The sequence below is a fragment of the Triturus cristatus genome, chromosome 10 (genome assembly GCF_964204655.1).
Source record: "Triturus cristatus chromosome 10, aTriCri1.1, whole genome shotgun sequence".
Lineage (NCBI taxonomy): Eukaryota > Metazoa > Chordata > Amphibia > Caudata > Salamandridae > Triturus > Triturus cristatus.
The window spans coordinates 280,441,901-280,463,820 of NC_140593.1; the positions used below are offsets into that span (position 1 = coordinate 280,441,901).

Sequence of the window (21,920 nt, forward strand, 5' to 3'; positions counted from 1 at the left end):
AAGACAAGACTCTTGAGAGAACACTTTCAGACTGAGGCGGCTTGGATACATCGTGCCTACTCTACAGCATTAAGCTACAACAAAAACAGGACAGGACAGAGCCAGCACAGAACAGGCCCACGGCACCGTGCCGGCCCGTGGCCGTGACCCAACCTCCATTTACCTAAATGTTGACAGAGCCAGACAAAAGGCATATACAGCAACCTAGCATTTTCCAAATCAAGTGACTAAATCAATGCGCCACTGTTAGTCATACCACTACACTCTACTCCACCCCACTACACAGACATGTAACCTAGGTCTGCTGTGGTTCTTGTTGAATTGTTGTGTTTACCTTTTATGCAAGTCCATGAAACGCAGTTATTCCATCAATTATCTCCGATCCAACTGACTTTCATGTGTGCAAAGATAGTATGGTCATCATCATGACTGTGTGGTACATGTTGTTCAACACCAACTCCGTCTGTGGTGACTCCGATTAAGTTTATATTCCATATTAAGAAATTGCAACGGATATTGGCCTGCACCTGCAGTAGTAGGAGTACAATGTGGTTATTAAACAACAAGGAAACATTGACTGTCACTTGAGTCACTTTTACTTTGTAGATAAACTAGTATAGTTCGACTTCATGCACATTCACTTGGAGTCAGCATCCAATGCAATGCATGCCATCATTCATTAATCATTACCTGTCTTGCTCTTCTCTTTGGCTGTCAGACCAGATGCTTAGCCTTCTGACAGTGATGATTTTCGGCTCGGAAACAAAACGCAAGATAGCTGTAGTCACGTTTCACTTCTTATGGAGGGACTGTTAGAGGAAACATTTATTGTACTATTCTCCATCTCCATCCAATGTCTGGCTAGCTGGAAATGTATTTAGGGAAAGTCAGGAAGATGGAGCAGGACTCTGAAGAGTGGAGTGGACAGTTATGCACAGACGTGCAACTCCAATAGGGAAATAAAAAGAGGAGACGGTGGTGATGGATTTGTTGTGATTAGATGTGAACCAGAAAAACAGATACACACACAAATAAAGGAAGGAAGGAAGAAAGTAACAATTTGAAAGCCTAGTTGTCAGGGAAGAAGAGCTCGTCCTCAAACTCTGGTGGTTCAGACAGAAGTAGGTCATGTAACCCACTACTTATGTCATCGAAGTCGCTCTCCTCTTCCTGCTGTGATTCACGTATTTTGTACTCCGGTGGTATAAAGTGCTGATTTATTTTGATCATGGTTAACTCTCCACGCTTTTGGGCGAGAGACTGGTCCTTTTCACAGAAACAATGGCACAAGCAGCACTGAAACACACCCAGAAGAGACACTTGCAACAGGGCAAGCCAGATACTTTATCGCCAGCCTGCTGAGCACTGGCCATTGGCTTCTTTTCCCATACCAATACACCAATGGGCTTTGCTCCATGAAGATCTCTGTTGTGTCATCCAGATAGGCCTGGACCATCCGCTCAATGTTCAGGGGTGCTCCGATTTGCTTGGCCTCTTTTGCCTTTGCATCAGCAATGGACGTACAAAACCCTTTCCATAGAAACCAATCACTGATCCTGTTGGTGATGTTGATGTTATTGCTGGTAGTGTTGGTGACTGCTGGGAGGCAAACAAACTACTCTCAGGCTCTGAAGTAGAACTTGACCCTGGGTGCCCTGTAGTACTTGTTCTGGCCTGGGGTGGCGGGCCTCTAATTAAGAGCCATTTGTTTTCGAAGTCAGTGGCTTCCTCAGCTATCAAAGTTTTGTACTTGGCAACATCCACTTCTGAAAAAGGAATTACTTCATTACTGTTCAGAAATAATTTGTACCATGGATCCAAAATTGAGGCAGTAATGTAATGTCGATGTGACACAATGTTACTTTGAATCCTTGCATTTTAAGATAAGCAAACGGCTAAGGTGTCCACCAAATAATATGCATCTACTTTGTCATCCACACCTGCATACGTTTCAGAAACCTCCTTCAGCTCTTGCTCTAGCATGTACAACAATGGGATAGCTTGGCCCATAGCACAGTTCTCCCTGCTGACTTCACGTGTGAAGACCTCAAAAGCAAGTTGCATGTTTGGGAGTGCCATTAAAAATCCCAGCAGTGTCAACACCTGCAGATATCTTATCTCTAACACCAGAAAAAGAAACCCAGTGTGCAGTGATGCACATGTAATCAGTGACTTGGCAACTGGTCCACATGTCTGTTGTCAGGTGGAAACTCTGAACAGCACTCTGTTTTAAGGCTTTTCCAAGAAATTCCAGCACGTCGTGATGTAGTGCTGTAACAGCAACTCTGGCGAAATAGTAGCGGCTGGGAACCTTCCTTTGGGCAGATGATTGTCACAAATTCAAGAAAACCCACCCCTTCAACAAAAGAAAAAGGGAGAAGGTCCAGTGCTAACATTTTAGCCAGCTTCGCATTGTACAAATGTGCTAGTGGGTGGTTGCGTTCGTACTGCCCCTCCGGCCTAGTAAACATGATAAGAATGGTAGGCTGCGTGGTATTCCTTCCTGTTATGCTCAACGTCGCACTTTTTTTCAATGCAGTACTCCTAGGTGTCTCAGGCTGACTCTTACTCTTGTGCCACTGAGATGTTGCTGAGGATGTGGGCGTTACCACTGCAGAGCTGGGGACAGGGCTACTTTGTGTACCACTACCACAGAGAATGTCTCTCTCTTCTTCTTCTTCCTGTTCCACCGTGAACAGACCTTTTACTCGTTTATCCCCACCAACAGCAATGGTTCCAGTTTTTATGCGATGAAGGTGGTCCTCCCAGTTGATTGCGTGGTTTTTTATCAGATGGGTCATTTGGCCTCCGGTAGCATAGTTTGTACCAAGCTTACCACGACTAACAGAGGTATGACAAATGGAGCATATAGCAATGTTCTCCTCCTTTTCGCTAACCGTAAAGAAGTCCCACACTGGGGAGCTTAACTTTTTTCTCCTGCTGGAGGTGCCACTTCCAATGCCGGATGAACTGGAAGGTGTGCGTTGAATTTGCAGTACCACTACCAACTTCTGCTAAGTGCTTGTGCTGGATGTAGGACGCTGACGGCCCTTTGCTAATGTATGGAAGTTGGAGGTCGTGTTGGTGTTATCTGTGTTGAAGGTATGCATGCTACATCCCTCGCAGCCATTTTGGATAGGGTAATAATGTTGGTCTCCATCGCCTCTGGACCGGGAGTGATGTTCGTGATGACTGGCTCATCATCATCAGCATCCTACTGCTCTACATCAACCTCCATAAGTGTAAGGCTTTCTGGAACCTTCCTTTTCCCTAGCTTGATCTTGGGATGTATCTCCCTCTCAGACTCAGTTTGTGGCTTCCAAGTGGCATCTAGATCATCAGAAGGGGGGCTTGGCAAAGAACTTGATGGACTAACCCTCCTTTTCCTTGGTGGGGATTTGGAAGACAATAGAACTTCTGAAGGAGTGGCTTCCTCTTTTCCTTTGCATGAGGCTCAATTTCCTGAACTGCCCCTACTTCGGGATGAACAACAACTACTATTGCGGGCGGTGGTTTCGGCTGTTGTTGTTGACCACTTCTCTGCTGTGTTCTCTCCTGTGTTGATTGTGTACTACTTTGAGATAGTGATAAGTTTAGGTCAGGCTCAGCATCACTGCTTTCCACCATTAGGCTGGCTACCCCTTCCACACTCATCTGCTTGGGCCTGGGTTTGTGGGTTGGGCCCACTGATGCGGAGGTGCTGTCCCCAGCTTGGCCCCCGGACACCGCTGTTGGAGGCTTAATTTTTGGTGTCCCAAAAATGGTTTTGGGCGGCACACCAGACTTCTTCTTCTGTTCCTTCTTCTTAATGGCACCTTTCTTGGTACTGGAGGACCTGCTACCTGCTTTCTTTGGGGGCATCTTATTCAGATGTCAGCAGCACTCGGTTGCACAAGTTGCAGAGATGGCTGGTCAGGTCACTCACACGTCACGTCGTGTACAGCAGCAGGACATCGGTCTGGCACCACAACGGGCGATGATGACACACCTCCTCCTTAGTCTTTTGTGCACCTAAAAGTAAAGAAGCCAGAAGAACATCAGTCAAAAGATAGGACAATAAAACTAATATAATATATAAGTTCTTAGTGTGTGGTGGGTGGTCACAATTATTAAATTTTATTAAGTCAGTGAACAACAACAGTGTAGCCATTTATGAGACTTTGACAACAAGGCCAGGGATCCTGGTGTACTGTACTGTGTACACTCAGGAAGAATAAGAATAGCAAAGAACAAAAACATAAATGTGGTGGAGCCTGTTTGCCCTAAATAAAAATTGGTGCATCACATGGGATGGATGCAGCATCAGGAAGCAACAACAACGAACAAATACACATAAAGAAGGCATTTATTTACAACACCCAAAAAGTGAAATATACCCCAGGAAAAAAAGTAAAACCCACATTTTGCTATTCAATCCAAAGCCATCCATGCCATACATGATGTTAAAATTCAACAGACAACACAAAAACAGTTGTTTAACTTTCATGCACCCATGATGATTGATGAGTAGTACCACTGGGCCTACTGGCAGACTAGGCCACAAGCTTGGAGGCCAATGGCAAATGCACAGTGGCTGGTCCCACAAAATGGCCACCACCACATGGCCAGGCCACTCACAAAAACAAGATAAGGTCAGGAATACAAGACAGGCAATGCAGGCCTATGGCAAAAGCACAATGCCTGGCTTCACAAAATGGCCGCCACCCACATGGTCAGGCCACCCACCACAATAATAACAAGAAAGTGAATACAAAGGACAGGAACAGGAAGTTGGAGTCTCTGTGCAACTTACTTCCTCTTTTAAAATAAGATTAAAAAAAAGTGACTCCATGCTCCAAACTACAGACAAATGACAACCTGAGGAGTTTTTTTAGCAAAACCATCATTTTTGAGAAGGTTTTATATTGCTCGCGAGATATTGTTTGCCAGATTGCAAATTCTGCGTGTTCGGCATTGCGAACTGTACAAAAAGTCGTTATCGAGTGTGCGAATACGCATATTGAGTGCGCAAAAAAGACAAAAACTGTAAGTCCGCATTGTCACGCTGTGCAGAGTTGCCAAAAGCACGCGAGCTGAACTCCTAGGGTTACCTACTGGCTGAAAGGCCCTATTTCATTAACACACACCCAAAAACTGAAATTTAACTTCAAAAACCACATTTTGCAATTCAATCTAATGCCATCCATGGTGTTAAAATTCAACAGACAACACAAACAGCTTTTATGCACCCATGATTTGATGATGACTACCTCTGGGGCTACTGGCAGACTAGGCCACAAGCTTGCAACTGAATGGCAAAAGCAAGCACACTGCCTGGATGGCTCCACAAAATGGCCACTAGCCATCCACAACTACAAGAAATGGAAGACAGACAATGCAAGCCTATGCCAAAAGCACACTGCATGTCTTCACAAAATGGCCGCCACCCACATGGCCAGGCCACAACAACAACAAGCATAAGCCAAGGGGAACAAAGAAAAGACATGCAGACCTATATGGAAAAAGAAGCACACTACTAAACTACCACCACAAAATGGCCACAAGCCACATGGTCACTCACAGTCACAACAGGCCATGGAAAACAATGAACTGAAGCAGGCCTACATATGACCAGTCAAAGGAGGCCTGCTAAACAACACAGCATTATTACAAAAATGAAACTCAACAGGGCTACGAAGGATTAGAAAGTTACACATCAAGCACACACAGACATCCAACAAAGGAATTTAACACACACACCCAAACAGTGAAATACACCACAACCACATTTAGCAATTCAATCCTATGCCATCCATGCCCTACATGATGTTTAAATTCAACAGACACCACAGAAACATGGACCCATGGGTACCTCTGGCCCAACTGGCTGAAATTTCAAAGAAAAACAACTAGGCCCCTTTTGAAAGTACAGGCCACCCACAACAATAATTTTTAAAAACATCAAAAATCCCAGAACAATTTAGGTACAAACAAGCCCCAATCAAACAAACATGTACACCAATTCTCCAACTTACTTTTAAAATTAAATATCAAATCCAAAAGTCCTCAAATAAATCCAATCCAATTATTTGATGCAGCAGACAGACACAAAAAGTGATCCTTCCAGCTCCAAATCCAAATGATAGTGAACAGCACATGGACAAAGCACTGGGAGGAGCCTGCTGGACAGGAACAGGAAGTTGGAGACTCAGGGGCACTTCCTTCCTCTTGAAAAAAAGAGTAAAAAAAAAAGGACTCCTTGCACAAAAGACTACAGCCAAATCACAATCTGAGGAGTTTTTCTGAGCAAAATGATCATTTTCGAGAAGGTTTTATGATGCTCGAGAGATATTCTTTGCCAGATTGTAGTTTTTGCGTGTTCGGGATCGCGATCGTACCAAGACAGCCGCCGGAAGTCAGCTCGCGCGTCCGAATGACGTGTTCACACACTCTCGCAGGATCGGGCGGCCATATTACAAATCTCGTGGCGCATGCGAACGGATAGAAAATCAAGTCGGCGAAGGTAGAATCAAAGTAAGACGTTACCGTGCGCGCGAGCACACATATTGAGCGCGGGAGGAAGAAAAACAACTACGCTACGCTGTAGATTGCATAGTATTCGGCAACTTCGTGCTCTACGCGAACCGCGAAGTTACCGAAACTTCGCAAACTCCTCGAGCGTAGCGTAGTTCACCGCCCAGGCGTAATCTGGGTCCCATACGCACCTAATTGAACACTCAGACATAGCCCCTAGACTAGTCTCAGACCACTCATGTATCAGTCTAAAGCTGAGTGGTCGTCACAACGAGGCTGCCCCCTGGAGGTGGCGTTTTAACAGTGATGTGTTAAATGACCCCACAGACAAAAAACTGATTGAGGAGGCAATTTTGGAATATCTCAAATTTAACGACTCCCCTGAGACTAATCCCAAAACCCTATGGGACACCCTGAAGGCGATAATTAGAAGCACAATAATTGAGATCAAAGTTAAAATCAACAAAAAAACAAACTCAATAATAGAGCAGCTGGAGCGGGAGATTAAAAACCTTGAGTTATCCCACGCTGAAGCTGTTAAGGATAATAGACTTTTAACTAAACTTACACAGCTGAAGTACGAGTACAACAAAATACTAAGTGAGAGAGAGGGGCTGTGGATTAATAAATACAAGGCCCTTAATCTGTGCGAGGCCAACAAGGTGGGTAAACTTTTGGCCGCTTACGTAAAACATAAACGTAGCCAATTCGCGGTCTCTTCCATCACTGACTCAGATAACAGAACACACACAAAGCATAAAGAGATCCTTAAGAGCTTCCAAGAGTTCTACCAGAAACTATACAAGAAAGACCAGACCCTCAACACAGAGAACTGCTCTAGATATCTAGATAGACTCGGCCTACCACAACTATACATCGAGGAGATGCACAGGCTAGGTGTAGAAATTAATTCCTCCGAAATCGAAATGGCAGTCAAATCTTTGAAAAACAATAAAGCCCCGGGGCCAGATGGGTTCACAGCCACCTTCTACAAGACTTTCCTAAACCAACTGGAACCAATGCTGTAACAGGTCTTTAATCACGCTGCAGCTAACAGGGAGGTACCAAAGTCCATGTCAGAGGCTAACATTATAGCCTTCCCCAAAGAGGGTAAAGACCACTTATCACCCAAAAATTACAGACCAATATCCCTGGTTAATTTGGACTGTAAGATATACATGAAAATACTTGCAGTCAGGCTAAACTCCGCACTCCCAAAACTAATAAGTAACGCACAGGTGGGCTTCCTACGAACTCGCATGGCCAACGACAACACACGACTACTCTGCCATATCATAGAGCAGGCTTCTACCAAATGGGTACCAGCAGTGGCCATTACTTTGGATGTGGAGAAGGCCTTCGACAGAGTCTCCTGGGAATTCCTGGAATGCTGTATGTAGGCTTTCAACTTAGGTGACGGGTACATTCGAATGGTGATGGCCCTGTACCGGGAGCCATCAGCCAGACTAGGGGTTAACAGGTCACTTTCTGACCCCTTCACACTACAACAGGGCACCAGACAAGTGTGCCCACTGTCCCCCTCAGTATTCATACGAGCACTTGAACCTCTCATCCAAGACATCAAACTAAATAAGAACATAAGGGACATAACTATCAACGGCACTGACATAAAAGTTGCCGCCTACGCTGACGATATCTTAATAGTAACAGAACAGTCCTCAATTGATGACCTGATGCAATCGATAGCAGAATACTCCAGGCTCTCTGGGTATACATTAAATAAGGACAAATCTGAGTGCAAACCTTTAAATATCCACTCCACGAGGGTTAGTCTGGGAGAGTCGGGCTTAACATGGCAAGCGGGGTACATCAAATACCTGGGAATTAAATTTGGCAATGATCAAATTGACGCAATGCATCATAACGAAAAAATAATGCTAGAGAAGATTAAGAAACTCCTAGAATCATGGTCCCCAAAATTCATAACGTGGTGGGGAAGGATAGAAAAGATCAAAATGATGATCACGCCAATGGTTAATTATCTGATCTGCATGCTCCCACTCCTTTTCACAGAGGATTTCCACCACAAAATTGATATTATGATCTCAAATTTCCTCTGGCGTGGAAAGAAAGCTAGGATAAGCATTACGAAACTAAGACTGGAGAAAAAAGTAGGGGTAGTTAACCTAGCAGACTACAAAACTTTCCAACTAGCGTTCCTAGCAAAACAAGGATCCTACTGGATAGCTCCTCTGTAGGTCTACACACCGGCATGGCTGCAGGTTGTGAAAGCCAACCTAAATAACCTAAACCCTCTCGCCCTACTTACAGCGAACAGATACCCTTATATCTCAAAGCGGATCTTTAAAAACACCAAAATAGCCCTATTAAAGGTAGATAAAAAGCTAGAAAACAGCATTAAAGGGTCAAAATACGAATCACTCTGGGCCAATAGCAGGATTCCGTAAAAGGGGAAAAGTTTAACCTTTGAATAATGGATAGAGAAAGGGATCTACTACCCTTTTCAATTAGAAAGCAAAAACTACCTTCACCACCCTTAAGGAAAAACACAATCTAAATGATATCAAATTTTATAACTTCGTAAAGAGTGTGGACCGGGAGGACACATCCTGGCACCTCAAAAAGTAGTAACGCCCCAACAGGAATGTACCCGGGATCTAATGGTTAGATCCAATGTCAGACAAAATGTATATGTTCTAACTCTTCCTTCTTCTCTTAGCTTTCTTCCTCTCTTCCTCCTTTCTATTTCTCTTTTCACTCTGGAACACTAACATAAGAAGGGTACACACAGAACGGTATGACATTAGTAATTTGATGTGACGTTGGAAGCCCTGTTAGAGATCTACTAATGTGTTCCTGTATCTTCTTTATAAAAAATGTGTAATAAAACTTGTTGAAATAAAAAGAAGAAACTGTTCCCATCACTGCCTCAGCCACATTACCTAACTGCTATTCCCACACAGTGCCTTTCTCTTCTTCACCCATTGTTTAATGCCACATCTATTTAGTCATCAACTCAAGTATTTATTTTTCAGACTATGATATGAATCAATCATCCATTCACTGCCTCACTACATACACCGCTGTTTCTCACTCACCCTCTTCTTACTACCTTTCCCCCAAAATCTACCTTTCTTCCTAAACACTGCTCTTGCTCCCTTCATTCATTTAGCCATGCACTTAAATACTCACTTATCTATTCACTCAGTCCTGTCATTTATCCAACCATTAAATCATTCTAATGTTCATCTACTCCCCCAAAACAGACAATCAAAAAGAAACTCTTTCAGTTATAAGGCGACCTATTTGATTTGCCAATGTTTTAGTTATATAGTTATATAACTCAAACATTGTTAATAGTTGATAGCTATTTTTACTAGAAGCAGTGTAACTTATTGAATTGCTGCTTTTAATATTTTGTAGATTACTCTGGATGGACAAGATGTTCGAACACTGAATGTGAAATGGCTGAGAGAGAAGATTGGAGTTGTGAGCCAGGAACCCGTCCTGTTCAGTACAACCATTGCAGAGAACATTCGATATGGCAGACAAGATGCAACTGAGTCTGAAATTCAACAGGCTGCCATGGAAGCAAATGCTTACGACTTCATTGCCATGCTCCCAGAAGTAAGAAGCTGCATTGTTGTGCACAATGTGTTGTGGTAGCCTTATTAGAAATGGTGGGAATATCGGGTCTCTACCAGATTGAAACAATTCGTAAATTGAATCATACATTAGGGAAATGTCAGGTTTCTCCTGAAATTAATGAAATTGTTCATGACAGGTTTAGTTTTTTCTCTCTACATATTTATATGTGAAATAGTACAGTCGAGTCAAATCAACATTTATGAGTTTTATATGCTGCAGGTTACACTTAACTATGACAACGTTCTTCTTTTTGCATGTTGCACAGTGGAGCACCAAACAAGGGATGTGATGGGTCATATTATAACTCACCACACAGATTAGCAGATGTGCATTTGTAATTATATCTGTCACATGAACGGTGATGTCATGAGCATTGAATTTGATATGAAAGTTAGGATTAGCATGGCTTTAGAGCAAGTTAAGGATTAACACGTTGAGCATAAGGGCTGAATAAAGAAAACACTAGAAGGGGTGTTAACCAGAAACCGGTCCGGGAATGCTTGTTTCCGGTCCAGGGAAGACCTGGCTTGGCAGTTTGGGCTGGACTGTACCTATGAGGCACAGGGTCAAGACAGATTGGCATATGGCTCAGTCTGAACTGGGGTTGCGAAGTAAGCTAAAGAACAATTATGAATTCAACCCAGATCTGTGACTGGGTGTGAGTGTCTGAAAAGTTTCAGTGCTCCGTCCATCATCTCCTTGTGTTTACTTTGTTCACCCTAAATTGTCAGGGTATGCCCAGATGTGGGTCCCTTGCTCACTTTGCCACTGGACTCAAGCTGGCCTGGCTGATGAGGGATTTTACAGTGAAACCAGTCCCAGGATGCTTGTTTATGGTCCAGGGAAGACCTGGCTTGGCAGTTCCATCTGGACTGTTCCCTTAAGGAACATGATCAAGACTGATTTGCATATGGCTGGGTCTCAACTGGGGTTGCCAAGTGAGCTAAAGAACGATGATGGATTCAACCGAGATATGTGACTGGGGGGTGAGTAACTGAAAAGTTTCAGTGCTCCGTCCATTCCATAAGGGCAGAATTACAATTGTTTTTATATTTTCTTTTGTAATCATAATTTCACATACACTTTGATTTAATCTCAGGGTTTTTTTAAATAATCTTCAAAGTGTCATAAGCAATCATTACCATCGCTTCACTGTAACTTCTACAGGTTTTGTGATTACATATATAAACCAAAGGAACATATTTCCAACATTTCAAATAAGTGGTTCTGCTGATACTATAACTCACAAGACAAAATGTGTGAATGTGTCACCAGAACCTCAAGCTGGAAATATGAGATGTGCTACCATTTTTCTGTTTTTTCAATTACATTTTTTTTTTTTTTAGAAAGCTTGGGATTTATTTTATTTTTTTCAAACAGGGCATTGTCAATTGGAAATAGGAAGTGACATTATGTACTATACTGTTTGGTTGCATGCAGTTAAAATTCTTAATTATGAAGTTAAAACCCTAGAATTTTAGAACAAACACACTTTGTACGGGTAATAAAATTGAGGGGAGAGATTGATGTAGCGCTGAAACCATTTATGAACAATCTTCATTGATTTTACGTTAAAGAGGTAAAGAAAAAACAAAGATCGGAGGCTTGTTGGAAAACTCTTAGGGGCATATTATCAAGCTAGGCGATAACATTATCGCTGCTTTAGCGGCAGAAAACTGCCGCTAAAACGGCGATAATGGGCTTGATAATATGCTCTATGGAATTCAAATTGAAGCCCATGTTAGATGTCCTTCAATTTAACATGGGCTTCAATTTGAATTCCATAGAGCATATTATCAAGCTCATTATCGCCGTTTTAGCGGCAGTTTTCTGCCGCTAAAGCGGCGATAATTTTATCGCCTGGCTTGATAATATGCCCCTTAGTTCTGTGCAACGTGCTCTCTTTTATTCTCCGAAGATGTTAGGATTAAGCTAGTTCATTGGACAAACGCAGGGTTGTTGGAAATCTAAGAAATTAGGGCTGTTTGTGGACACTTCTGGGAATAGGACCAGCCAACAGTCTCAAATAAGTCAACGTGATCAACAAGTAGCAATTAATTTGTGGCAAATATATGACCTGTGTGGCCTCTTTGCAACGTTCACACTTTATTGAAACCGCATTCAACATATCCTTCGATATTCATTTAGCTATGATACATGGAAGCTGGGAGAATTACTGAGGAGAAATGATAACCCAAGCCCTTTCTGGAAAGCAAACCAGTACCACCACCACCACCCCCGCCCCCCCCCCACACACACACACACAATTTGCAACGTATTAGGAACTGCGAGGCCAGGTTTCTTTGGCTTTGTACATTATTCACATTATCCAACAATCCAACAAGCATATCTTCAGAACTCACCACATTATTCATTATAAATTGTGTTTGCACACCATTTTGTGTTTCTCTTTTTTTCTGCTAAGTGTTCGCTAATTTAATTGAGTTTGTGAACAACAAGAAAGTCCAATGATAGCCGATTCTCATTCATGCAGCCCCTGCGTAAACAAATCAGGTGCGCGCTGTGCTCCACCCTTCCTTTCATGAGCATGAATGCGAGGGAAGCTTTACCAGTTATGTAGCCCGCAACCAAGACGGTTCCACACAATTGACGGACATATGAAATGTATTTCCTTCAAGTGTTGCACTTTTGTCATTCCCATGAATATGTTTTAACCTCCTGTTTCTCAATAGCCTCACGTTTGTTTGAACTGAAAAAATAATTTAAAACTTTTTTCCCCACCAAATTCTTTAATGTGAAAGGTATGGGCAGTCAGAATGCAGCTGTAAATCAGTCTTAATCTTAAACATAACCTCTTATTAGAGCAAATTCAAATGAAATACATGTTTTGATGAGGTGGACACAAAGGGGCGGATTTATCAATGAGTTACACTACCCTTGCGCCTCGCAAGGGGCGCAAGGGCGACACAAGTCAGATTTATCAAGCCACGCAAGGCCACCTAGCGTGGCTCTGCATGGCTTGATGAATCTAAAGTCATGCAGCGCAGTGCAGATTGTCCCAGGGAGCCGTTCCATGGATGGAGCATTGGTGTTACTATGCATCCACTCATGCATTTTGGCGCATTCCCAGATTTATTGCTACTGGTGGACCTGGGAATGCGTCAAATGCTACATCTTCCTAGGTGAGGAGTAACAAGGAGAAAAGTCTGTTTTTTCCATCGCTTTTTCTTCTTTCCTTATACTGCATTAAAACAATCCTGTCTACAATGAAGGAACCCTTGCACCATGGCACAAGGGCTTCTGCATTAGCGCTAGAGTGCCAAAAGTGCGCCAGTTCATGGAAATGACAGTACAATGCATTCCTGCCCTTTCCCTTTAACGCAGTGCAGTGCAGCAAGGTGGCTTGCAGCGCGAAATATTGATAAATCTACACCAAGATATCTTCGTACCCCAGTGATAGAAATTGGGTTGTTGGTTGACTGGGCTATGAACCTTAGTCAAAAAGCAACCACGATCCTAGTGAGGGTAAGTATCAGGCAACTCTGAATCAACCTTTCCTCACACCCTGGTAGCTTCGCACAGAGTAGTCAGGCTTAACTTAGAGGCAGGGTGTAAAGTATTTGTGCAACGCTTCAAACAGTAAAATTGTGAAAACACCACACGATAAGGTAACACACCAAGTTAGAAAAAAAATTCTTACTTTAATAAATAGAACAAGACCAAAATGACAAAAATCCCAAAAATCAAACTTGAGATATTGATTATTAAATGTTTTAAGTAAAAACAGCGATAACCGTAAAGCGCTAAAATACAATATCTGGTCGTACCTGACCGGGATAAAAGTTAAAAGTTCTAACCGACCACAATGATGCGTGGGCCAGATACAGGGACCCAGTTAAGGTCACTGAACAAATGTACCTTAATCTGAGGTTGCGAAGAGTTGCGTCGATTTGGGTTGAAGATGCATAGCACAGCAGAGGTGATGCACCGGTACCAAGATGTGCAGTAGCTGTGGTGCATGATCATGGTGCATCGACATTGATCCTATCGATGGGATTGTGATGCAAAGACCAGTGTTAAGGATGTGAGGCGCAGTAAACACGATGCGTAAGTTCTGATGAGCACGGAGGCTGAAATGCGGGGGTTCAGCATCTTTGCCTAGGCGACCATTAACAAGGGATGCGACAAGCTTGCACAGGGAAAAGCATTGCACAGAGTCGGTTCTGAAGGCATTGCGTCGAGTCCAATCCATGAAGTAGCGGTGAAGCATCGGTTTTGATCTATGCAGTAGCGCCGATTCAGAAACCCTCAGTCATGGCGTTGCATTGATTCAGCAAAGGATGCATCGGTTCCACTGGAGCAAACACCTCAAGCCCACTTCCAAGGTTTAAGGAGTGGGGTGGCACAACATGGCAGGGCAGACTTACAGATTGCAGATTCTAGGTGTAGCAGGGTGGTTGAAAGTCTTTTATGCAAGAGAGAGACACGCCAAAGCTCACAAGGCGGTCCTCAGGGTATGTTGACAGTTGGGTCTAAACACTGCTCAAGCACCTGTTTTAAATTGCACTTTTTAATGTGGTTTTAGCCTCACCTTGCTGCTAGAAACCTGTATTGAAGTGTACATTACTTGTAAAAACTGCTTTTAAAAACGCTGTATTTCACTTGTCCTACCTGGAAACTGCACTCGTGTAAATTGAATCTGTTCAGTTCCTCGCCGCCAGCGCCTCCCAGTTTACCAGCACTTCCGCTTTTTGAATGCGGTCTAGCGCTCAGTCGGGGAACAGCTGCTGCTCTGCAGAGCTGATTGGTTGGTGGGGGGAAGGAACGGTAGAAATCGACGCGCTGGAGCGGACGCGCAGCGCAAGAGAGACACGCCAAAGCTCACAAGGCGGTCCTCAGAGTATGCTGACAGTTGGGTCTAAACACTGCTCAAGCACCTGTTTTAAATTGCACTTTTTAATGTGGTTTTAGCCTCACCTTGCTGCTAGAAACCGGTATTGAAGTGTACATTACTTGTAAAAACTGCTTTTAAAAACGTTGTATTTCACTTGTCCTACCTGGAAACTGCACTCGTGTAAATTGAATCTGTTCAGTTCCTCGCCACCAGCGCATCCCAGTACTTCCGCTTTTTGAACGCGGTCTAGCGCTCAGGGGGGGAACAGCTGCTGCTCAGCAGAGCTGATTGGTTGGTGGGGAGAAGGAATTGTAGAAATAGACGCGCTGGAGCGGAAGTGCACAGCGGGCACGCCTAAGGCAAGCCCATCTGCACCCGTCCGCATCTGCCCGGGGCCAGGGGCCAGACCACCTGCTCAGATTCGGACTTACACGACGGCTGAACTTCGGACCCTAGCCACAGACAGTCATGCTCTGAGCAATAATGTCATTAACAAATTGAAAGCTGAGAAAATACTTAGGGCAAATGGAATAGATAGACTCAGGACCACGTACTCAACCACTAAAAATATCAGCGTAGCCAACAGCTCACCTGGATTGAAGGTGGCTATCCTCAACATGCGCTCCCTACAGAAGCACCACCTAGAGGTCTTTTCACTCCTCCACAAAGGAGATATAGATATTCTGGCACTTACAGAAACATGGCTGAGCACTACCTGAGTCCCAGACATTATTGCCGCCCTCCCAGATGACTTTGACGCCTTCTGGCATAATAGACAAGAAGAAAGTGGTGTAGCTATTATGTTCAACAAACGACTAACAGTCGCACAGATAATGGCAGAGAGCATAGGAAACGCAGACCTATTGGCGGTCAAGTTCTTAATGAAATCCTCATGCCTCCTACTCATGGTTGCCTACCGCCCTCCTAGAGCATCCCTTAGCTTTAATGATCTCTTCTTAGAGGCCATCACGGACCTCCGATCAAGGTACAAACAACTCCTAGTGGTGGGTGATTTTAACTATCAATGGGATAAAATAACGAAAGACCCACCCGCCAGCCAATTCGAGTCAATGATGAGCTCGATGGAGCTTCATCAATTGGTCAATGGCCCTACCCATCTCAAAGGTCACACCCTAGACCACATTTGGACCTCGCAACCATGGGCAAGCCTATTGGACATCGGCCCCTGCGCCTGGTCCAACCACTCCCTAGTTAGCTGTTGGGTCCCGATGGGAAACCCACTGACACAACCTCCCCCAGATTGGAGGAAACTGAGATGCTGGAATAAAATTGAGCCAGAGAAACTAGTGCACACTCTAACTAGGCTCTCAACCCCAAAACCCAAACATAAACAAGGAAACCCCGACCAAGAGTACGAAGCACTCTCGAACAGTCTGTGTAAAGCCTTAGATCAAGTGGCACCAGAGCCAAGGGACAAAATCAGATCCAAGGGAAAGGGAGCCCCCTGGTTGAATGAGAATCTGAGAGAAAAGAAGCAAAGCCTCCGCCTAGCGGAGAGGCAGTGGCGAAAAAAGTATGACACAGCTAAACTAGCAATATATAAAACCCTATTTACCTCCTATAAAAAAGCCATCCTAAACAGGAAAGCCGAATATCATGAGGCAAGAATTTACAGAGGTGGCAAATAAACAAAAAGAAACGTTCCGAATACGAAAAGAACTTGTCCACAAAACTGAACCTAAACCGGCAACTGCAAGCATAGATTGCAACGCATTCCAGTCCTTCTTTTTTCAAAAAATTAGGGACATCATCTCGGAGATTGACAACACCCCTATCATTCAGAGCCCTCCACTGCAGCATCAGGCCCCCTCTCAGCCCCGGAAGCAGCTCACCAACTTCCCTTAACTGGACTCAGCTACCCTAACCTCACTAATGAACTGCACCAAATCAGGCTCACCTGCAGACCCCTGCCCCCCGAGGATCTTTCGAATGGCCCTCCCAGGGATGGAAAGTCAGATTCTCAAGGTATTAAACCACTCCCTGGAGATGGGCTATCTACCATCCATTTTGAAATAGGCCAGAGTAACACCCCTGCTAAAAAAAACAGGAGCTGATGACACTAATTTAAAGAACTATAGGCCTATCTCCCAACTACCATTTTTAGCAAAGGACATAGAACAACACGTTCTGAAAACACTCTCGACCTTCGTGGAGGACAACCAGCTACTACAAGCACAACAGGTGGGTTTCCGAGCCCACCACAGCATGGAGTTGGTGATGCTGTCTGTACTCGACGACCTCTGAACCATGGCCGACAACAAAATTCCGAGTGCCTTGATTTTATTAGACCTATAAGCGGCATTCTATATGATCAGACATAAACAACTGCTGACCCGTATCTCGAACTTGAGCATAGGTGGAGGAGCACACAAATGGCTAGAATCATTCCTGTCAGGTAGTTCACAGAGTACGCAGCTGGGGGAGCAGGCATCGGATAGGGCCTTCCTCAACTGCATAGTCCCCCAGGGCTCTGCACTATCCGTGCTCCTCTTTAATATATACCTACAGCCCCTGGTAGCAGCCCTGGCCCGTATGGACTGCCATAACTTCAACCACGCGGATGACACTCAACTCATCCTTAAGATTGACAACTCTACCTACTCCCAGGAGCTGGCACAAAACGTCCTAAAATTTAAAGTGAATTGGATGACAACAAATTCACTAAAGATCAATCCAGATAAAACTGAAATCCTGGTGATCCCAACTAAAAACAACCCTTGGAACGATCTCTTCTGGCCCCAAGACCTGGGCAACACCCCCACACCTGCACCAGTCGTGAAAAGTCTGGGCATTAAAATAGACTCCCAACTATCCATGGCCAACCAAGTCACCACAGTGTTCGGAACCTGTATAGGGCTCATGAGACAGCTACGAAAGCTCGTCCCTATCCTCTCAACAACATCTCTTCAGTTGATTGTATCAGCCACAATTGTCTCCCGACTGGACTACGGGAATGTCCTCTACATTGGCCTCCCCCAAAATCCATAAACTACAAGTGGTGCTGAACGACGCAGCCAGGATGATTTTCAGGCTCCCCAGAAGTGCTCACACCACCCCTCTCCTATGTAAGATACACCGGCTCCCCATTAAACAAAGAGCGAAATTGAAAGGCCTCTGTATTGCCCATAAAGCAATATATGGAAATGCCCCTACATAAATTAAAGACCGCCTCAAGAACTATGTTCCAGGCCGTACACCGAGATCCTCACAGGCCCGCTGCCTGTCTATCCCAAGTTGTAAAACTGTATCCAGAGGGGGCAGAGCTTTCTCTGTCCTTCTTCCACAGCTTTGGAATCAGCTGCCGGACTACCTTCGTATGGAACCGGCACTTCTCCCTTTCAGGAAGCAACTCAAGACCATCCTCTTTAAGTAGGCCTTGAATACCGTTTAACTATCCTTTCCCCAACACTACCACTGACACAACAACCTACAGGCCTGGCTTTTCCCTCTCTAGAAGCGCTTAGAGACCTGTTGGTGATTTAGCGCTATACAAAAATGAACTAACATAACATAACATAACATAACATGTCCCTGAGACTTCAGATCAGGAGGCCAGTCAACTAGCCTTTGGAGTCACTCTGGGTTCAAGTGATGCATGTCCAGTCCCCTGAACCAGATGACAGCATGCAGCAGGGCAACACAGCAAAACAGGAGAACAGCAAAATAGCTGTCCAGCAGAGTGGCAGTCCTTGTGGCAGCATAGCATTTCAAGTCCAGAAGTGCAGTACTGTGGTCGTGTCAGAAGTCCAGTACTTATACCCAGTTGGGTCTTTGAAGTGGTGGAGACATCAAAGACAGTTCTTTGAAGAGCAGATGTCCTGCCCTACCTGCCTTGGCTCCAGACTCACTACAGGGGGATATACAGCCCTTTGTGCAGAGACAGTGTATTCAGGTGTTAGTGAGGAGGTTGGGTCCAGCTCTTCCCTCCCATCCTCTCAGGATGGCCCACCAAGTCACACCTAAACTCCCATTGTTTGTGACTGTCTAGGGGTAATACACAAAGACCAGCTGTCATCCACCAAAGAAAAGTAATCAGTCACAGGCAGTAGGCACCAAATGGCTAAAGAAAGAAAATTCCAACTTTTTTAAAGTGAAATTTTGAGAAATGCAATTTAAAATCCATATTCACCATACACTGTGATTTTAAATTGTGATTCAAGAGAAACCAGACTTGGAAGTCTCATCTCTCCCCAATTGGAAATGACACTTATGAAATGTAATATGGAAATGTCAATGTTATCCTATAAAAGAGATGGGCTTTTGTGAGTTTTTCAAAAACAACAGTTGATGGACAGAATGCAGAACAATGTCATACATTCACCCCAGTACAGAGATCTGGGCCTTAATCCATCGTTTTTTTGCTCACCATGCCGTTCCAGTTTGAACCCAGCCATATGCAAATCAGGCTTGACCCTGTGCCTCATGGGAACAGTCCAGCCTGAACTGCCAAGCCAGGTCCTCCCTGGACTGGAAACAAGCATCCTAGGACCGGTTTCGGGGTTTCACCCCTCTTCAGCCAGGATAGCTTGATTGCAGTGGCATGGAGAGCACGGGACCCACGTCTGGGCATACCCTTCCCACTCGGGGTGACAAATGCAAAAACAACAGTTGATGGACAGAATGAAGAACAATGTCATACATTCACCCCAGTACAGAGATCTGGGCCTAAATCCATCGTTTGTTTGCTCACCATGCCGTTCCAGTTTGAAACCAGTTTTTCAGCACCAGGACATGCAAAACATAAAAGTGCATGTTCTGCCTTTTAAATACATTGTACCTGGCCCTATGGGTTAGCCAGAGCCTGCCTTAGTGGTGACTAAATCAAAAGGGAAGGTTTGGGCCTGACAAACGGGTTGTTTTGACGGGTTGACATGGCAATATAAAGTGCACACTGTAAATTCCCACACAGGCTCTACAGTGGCAGGCCAGAGGCATGGTTAAAGGGCTACTTTAGTGAGTGGCACAATTAGTGCTGCAGGCCCACTAGAGTCATTTAATTTACAGGCCCTGGGCACAGGGGATACCATTTTACTAGGGACTTATAAGCAAATTAAATATGTCAATTGAGGATGAGCCAATGTTGTCATGATTAGTGGAGAGAGCACAAGCATTTAAGCACTTTAGCACTGGTTAGCAGTGGTAAAGTGCGCATAGTCCTAACACCAGCACAAGCGAGATCAGAAAAATGGAGGGAGGCAGGCAAAAGTGTAGGGGGAGGCCCACACTAAGGCTGTCAGGTCTAACACATGTCCTCCCTAGCTGAAAGTGGGGAGAGCTACCCAACTCCTTTAGAGTTTTCTTCACAAAGGAGTAAGAACCTGTAGAGTCATCAGCATTGGTGTGATTTGACCCCAGAAGGTGCTCCATTCCCTTTATCCCAAACCTCAACAGTTTGGGATTTTCACCCCTCAACTCATAATCCACCTGAGGGGCCGTGGTCTGTCTGAACCAGAAAGCCAGTCCCAAACAGGTATGGTCTCTACTTCTTGAGTCCCCAGACCACAGCAACAGCTTCTCTCTCAATCACACTCCACCTTTGTTCCTGTGGAAGTAGCCCCCTACTAATGAGGGCTACTGGTTGGTATAGGACCTCCTTGCACAGTTGTGCCTATGCCATGCTCTGAACCATCAATCAATCTGGATTTATAAAGTGTGACAAATCACCTGTGAGGGTCTCAAGGCACTGGAGTTGCTAGCTGCTTCGCAGTCCTCTGTTAATTTGAACAAGCAGGTCTTGAGGTCTTTCCTGAATTCCCGGAGTGAAGCAGCATTCCTAAGGCACAGGGGAAGGATGTTCCAAGCTTTGGCGGATGGGTGAGAGAAGATGCGTCCTCCACTGTTGGGTCAGCGGATACTGGGGGTGTCTACGAGAAAGAGAGATGCGGATCGCAGGTGTCTGGTTGGTTGGTGGAAGGTAATTTGTTTGTTGATGTGTGCTTGTCCTTTGTTGTGCAGGACTTCATTTGCGTGGGTCAGCATCTTGAACTGGCATCTATTCTGGATCGGGAGACAGAGTAGCTTCTTGAGTTGTGGGGTGATGGGAGTCCGTTTGGGGAGGTCAATGATGAGGCTTATTGCTGAGTTTTCTCTTGTCTGTAGTATCTTCAGGAGGCATGCAGTGATTCCTATGTAGAGAGTGTTCCCGTAGTCCAGCCTACTGGTGATGAGGGCCTGAGTGATGGTCTTTCTGATGTTGATTGGGATCCACCTGAAAATCTTTCAGAGCATGTGCAGGGTGTGGAGGCAGAATGATGAGACTGTGTTTACCTGTTTCTGCACAGATGACCTGCTACACAAGATAACTTGAGATTGCTGGCATAGTCTGTCGGGGCGGTGGAAGGGCCGAGTTCAGCAGGACACCAACTGTCATTCCATGGTGAGGTGAGGTTCCCAAAGATGAGGACATCGGTCTTGTCTGTGTTGAGGTTGAGACAGTTGTCCATCATCCATTCGGCAACATTCATCATACATCTGTGGAAGTTGGCTCTGGTGGTGGAGGGGTCTTCTGACAGCGAGAGGATAAGCTGGATGCAGTTGGCTTAGTAGATGATGTTGAATCCATGCGATCTGGCATTTTTGGTCATGGGGTCATGTATGTCCATCTGCATCCATCTGCATGATGAACTGTTTGGAGGAACCAGGTGCCTTGCAATCAGGTGCTCTACCCATGGCTTCGTCAAGGGTATCAAAGGCTTTCTGACAAGCCGGTGCCCAAATAACCAATCTGGGCTACTTCTTCGATGTCAGCTCAGTAAGGGGGCAACAATGGTGTCATACCTCTTGATAATTCTTTGTCAGGACTCTGTGAGGCCTAGGAAGGCTTTCACTTCTGTCTGGGTTTTAGGTGGTTATCAGTCCATGATAGTTTCAGTCTTGGCTTGGAGGGGCTGCACCTTGCCCC

At 44.7% G+C, this 21,920-nt stretch overlaps 1 protein-coding gene across 1 annotated transcript in view; it reads left to right on the top strand.

Annotated features, from left to right (window-relative positions):
• Positions 1-21,920, top strand: part of LOC146789325 (ATP-dependent translocase ABCB1-like) — a 1,722,143-nt gene that overhangs the window by 924,623 nt on the left and 775,600 nt on the right. Inside the window, exon 14 of the mRNA XM_085631119.1 lies at positions 9,919-10,122. Within this exon, the coding sequence (XP_085487245.1) occupies positions 9,919-10,122 (204 nt within the window). The remainder of the gene's footprint in view (positions 1-9,918; positions 10,123-21,920) is intronic.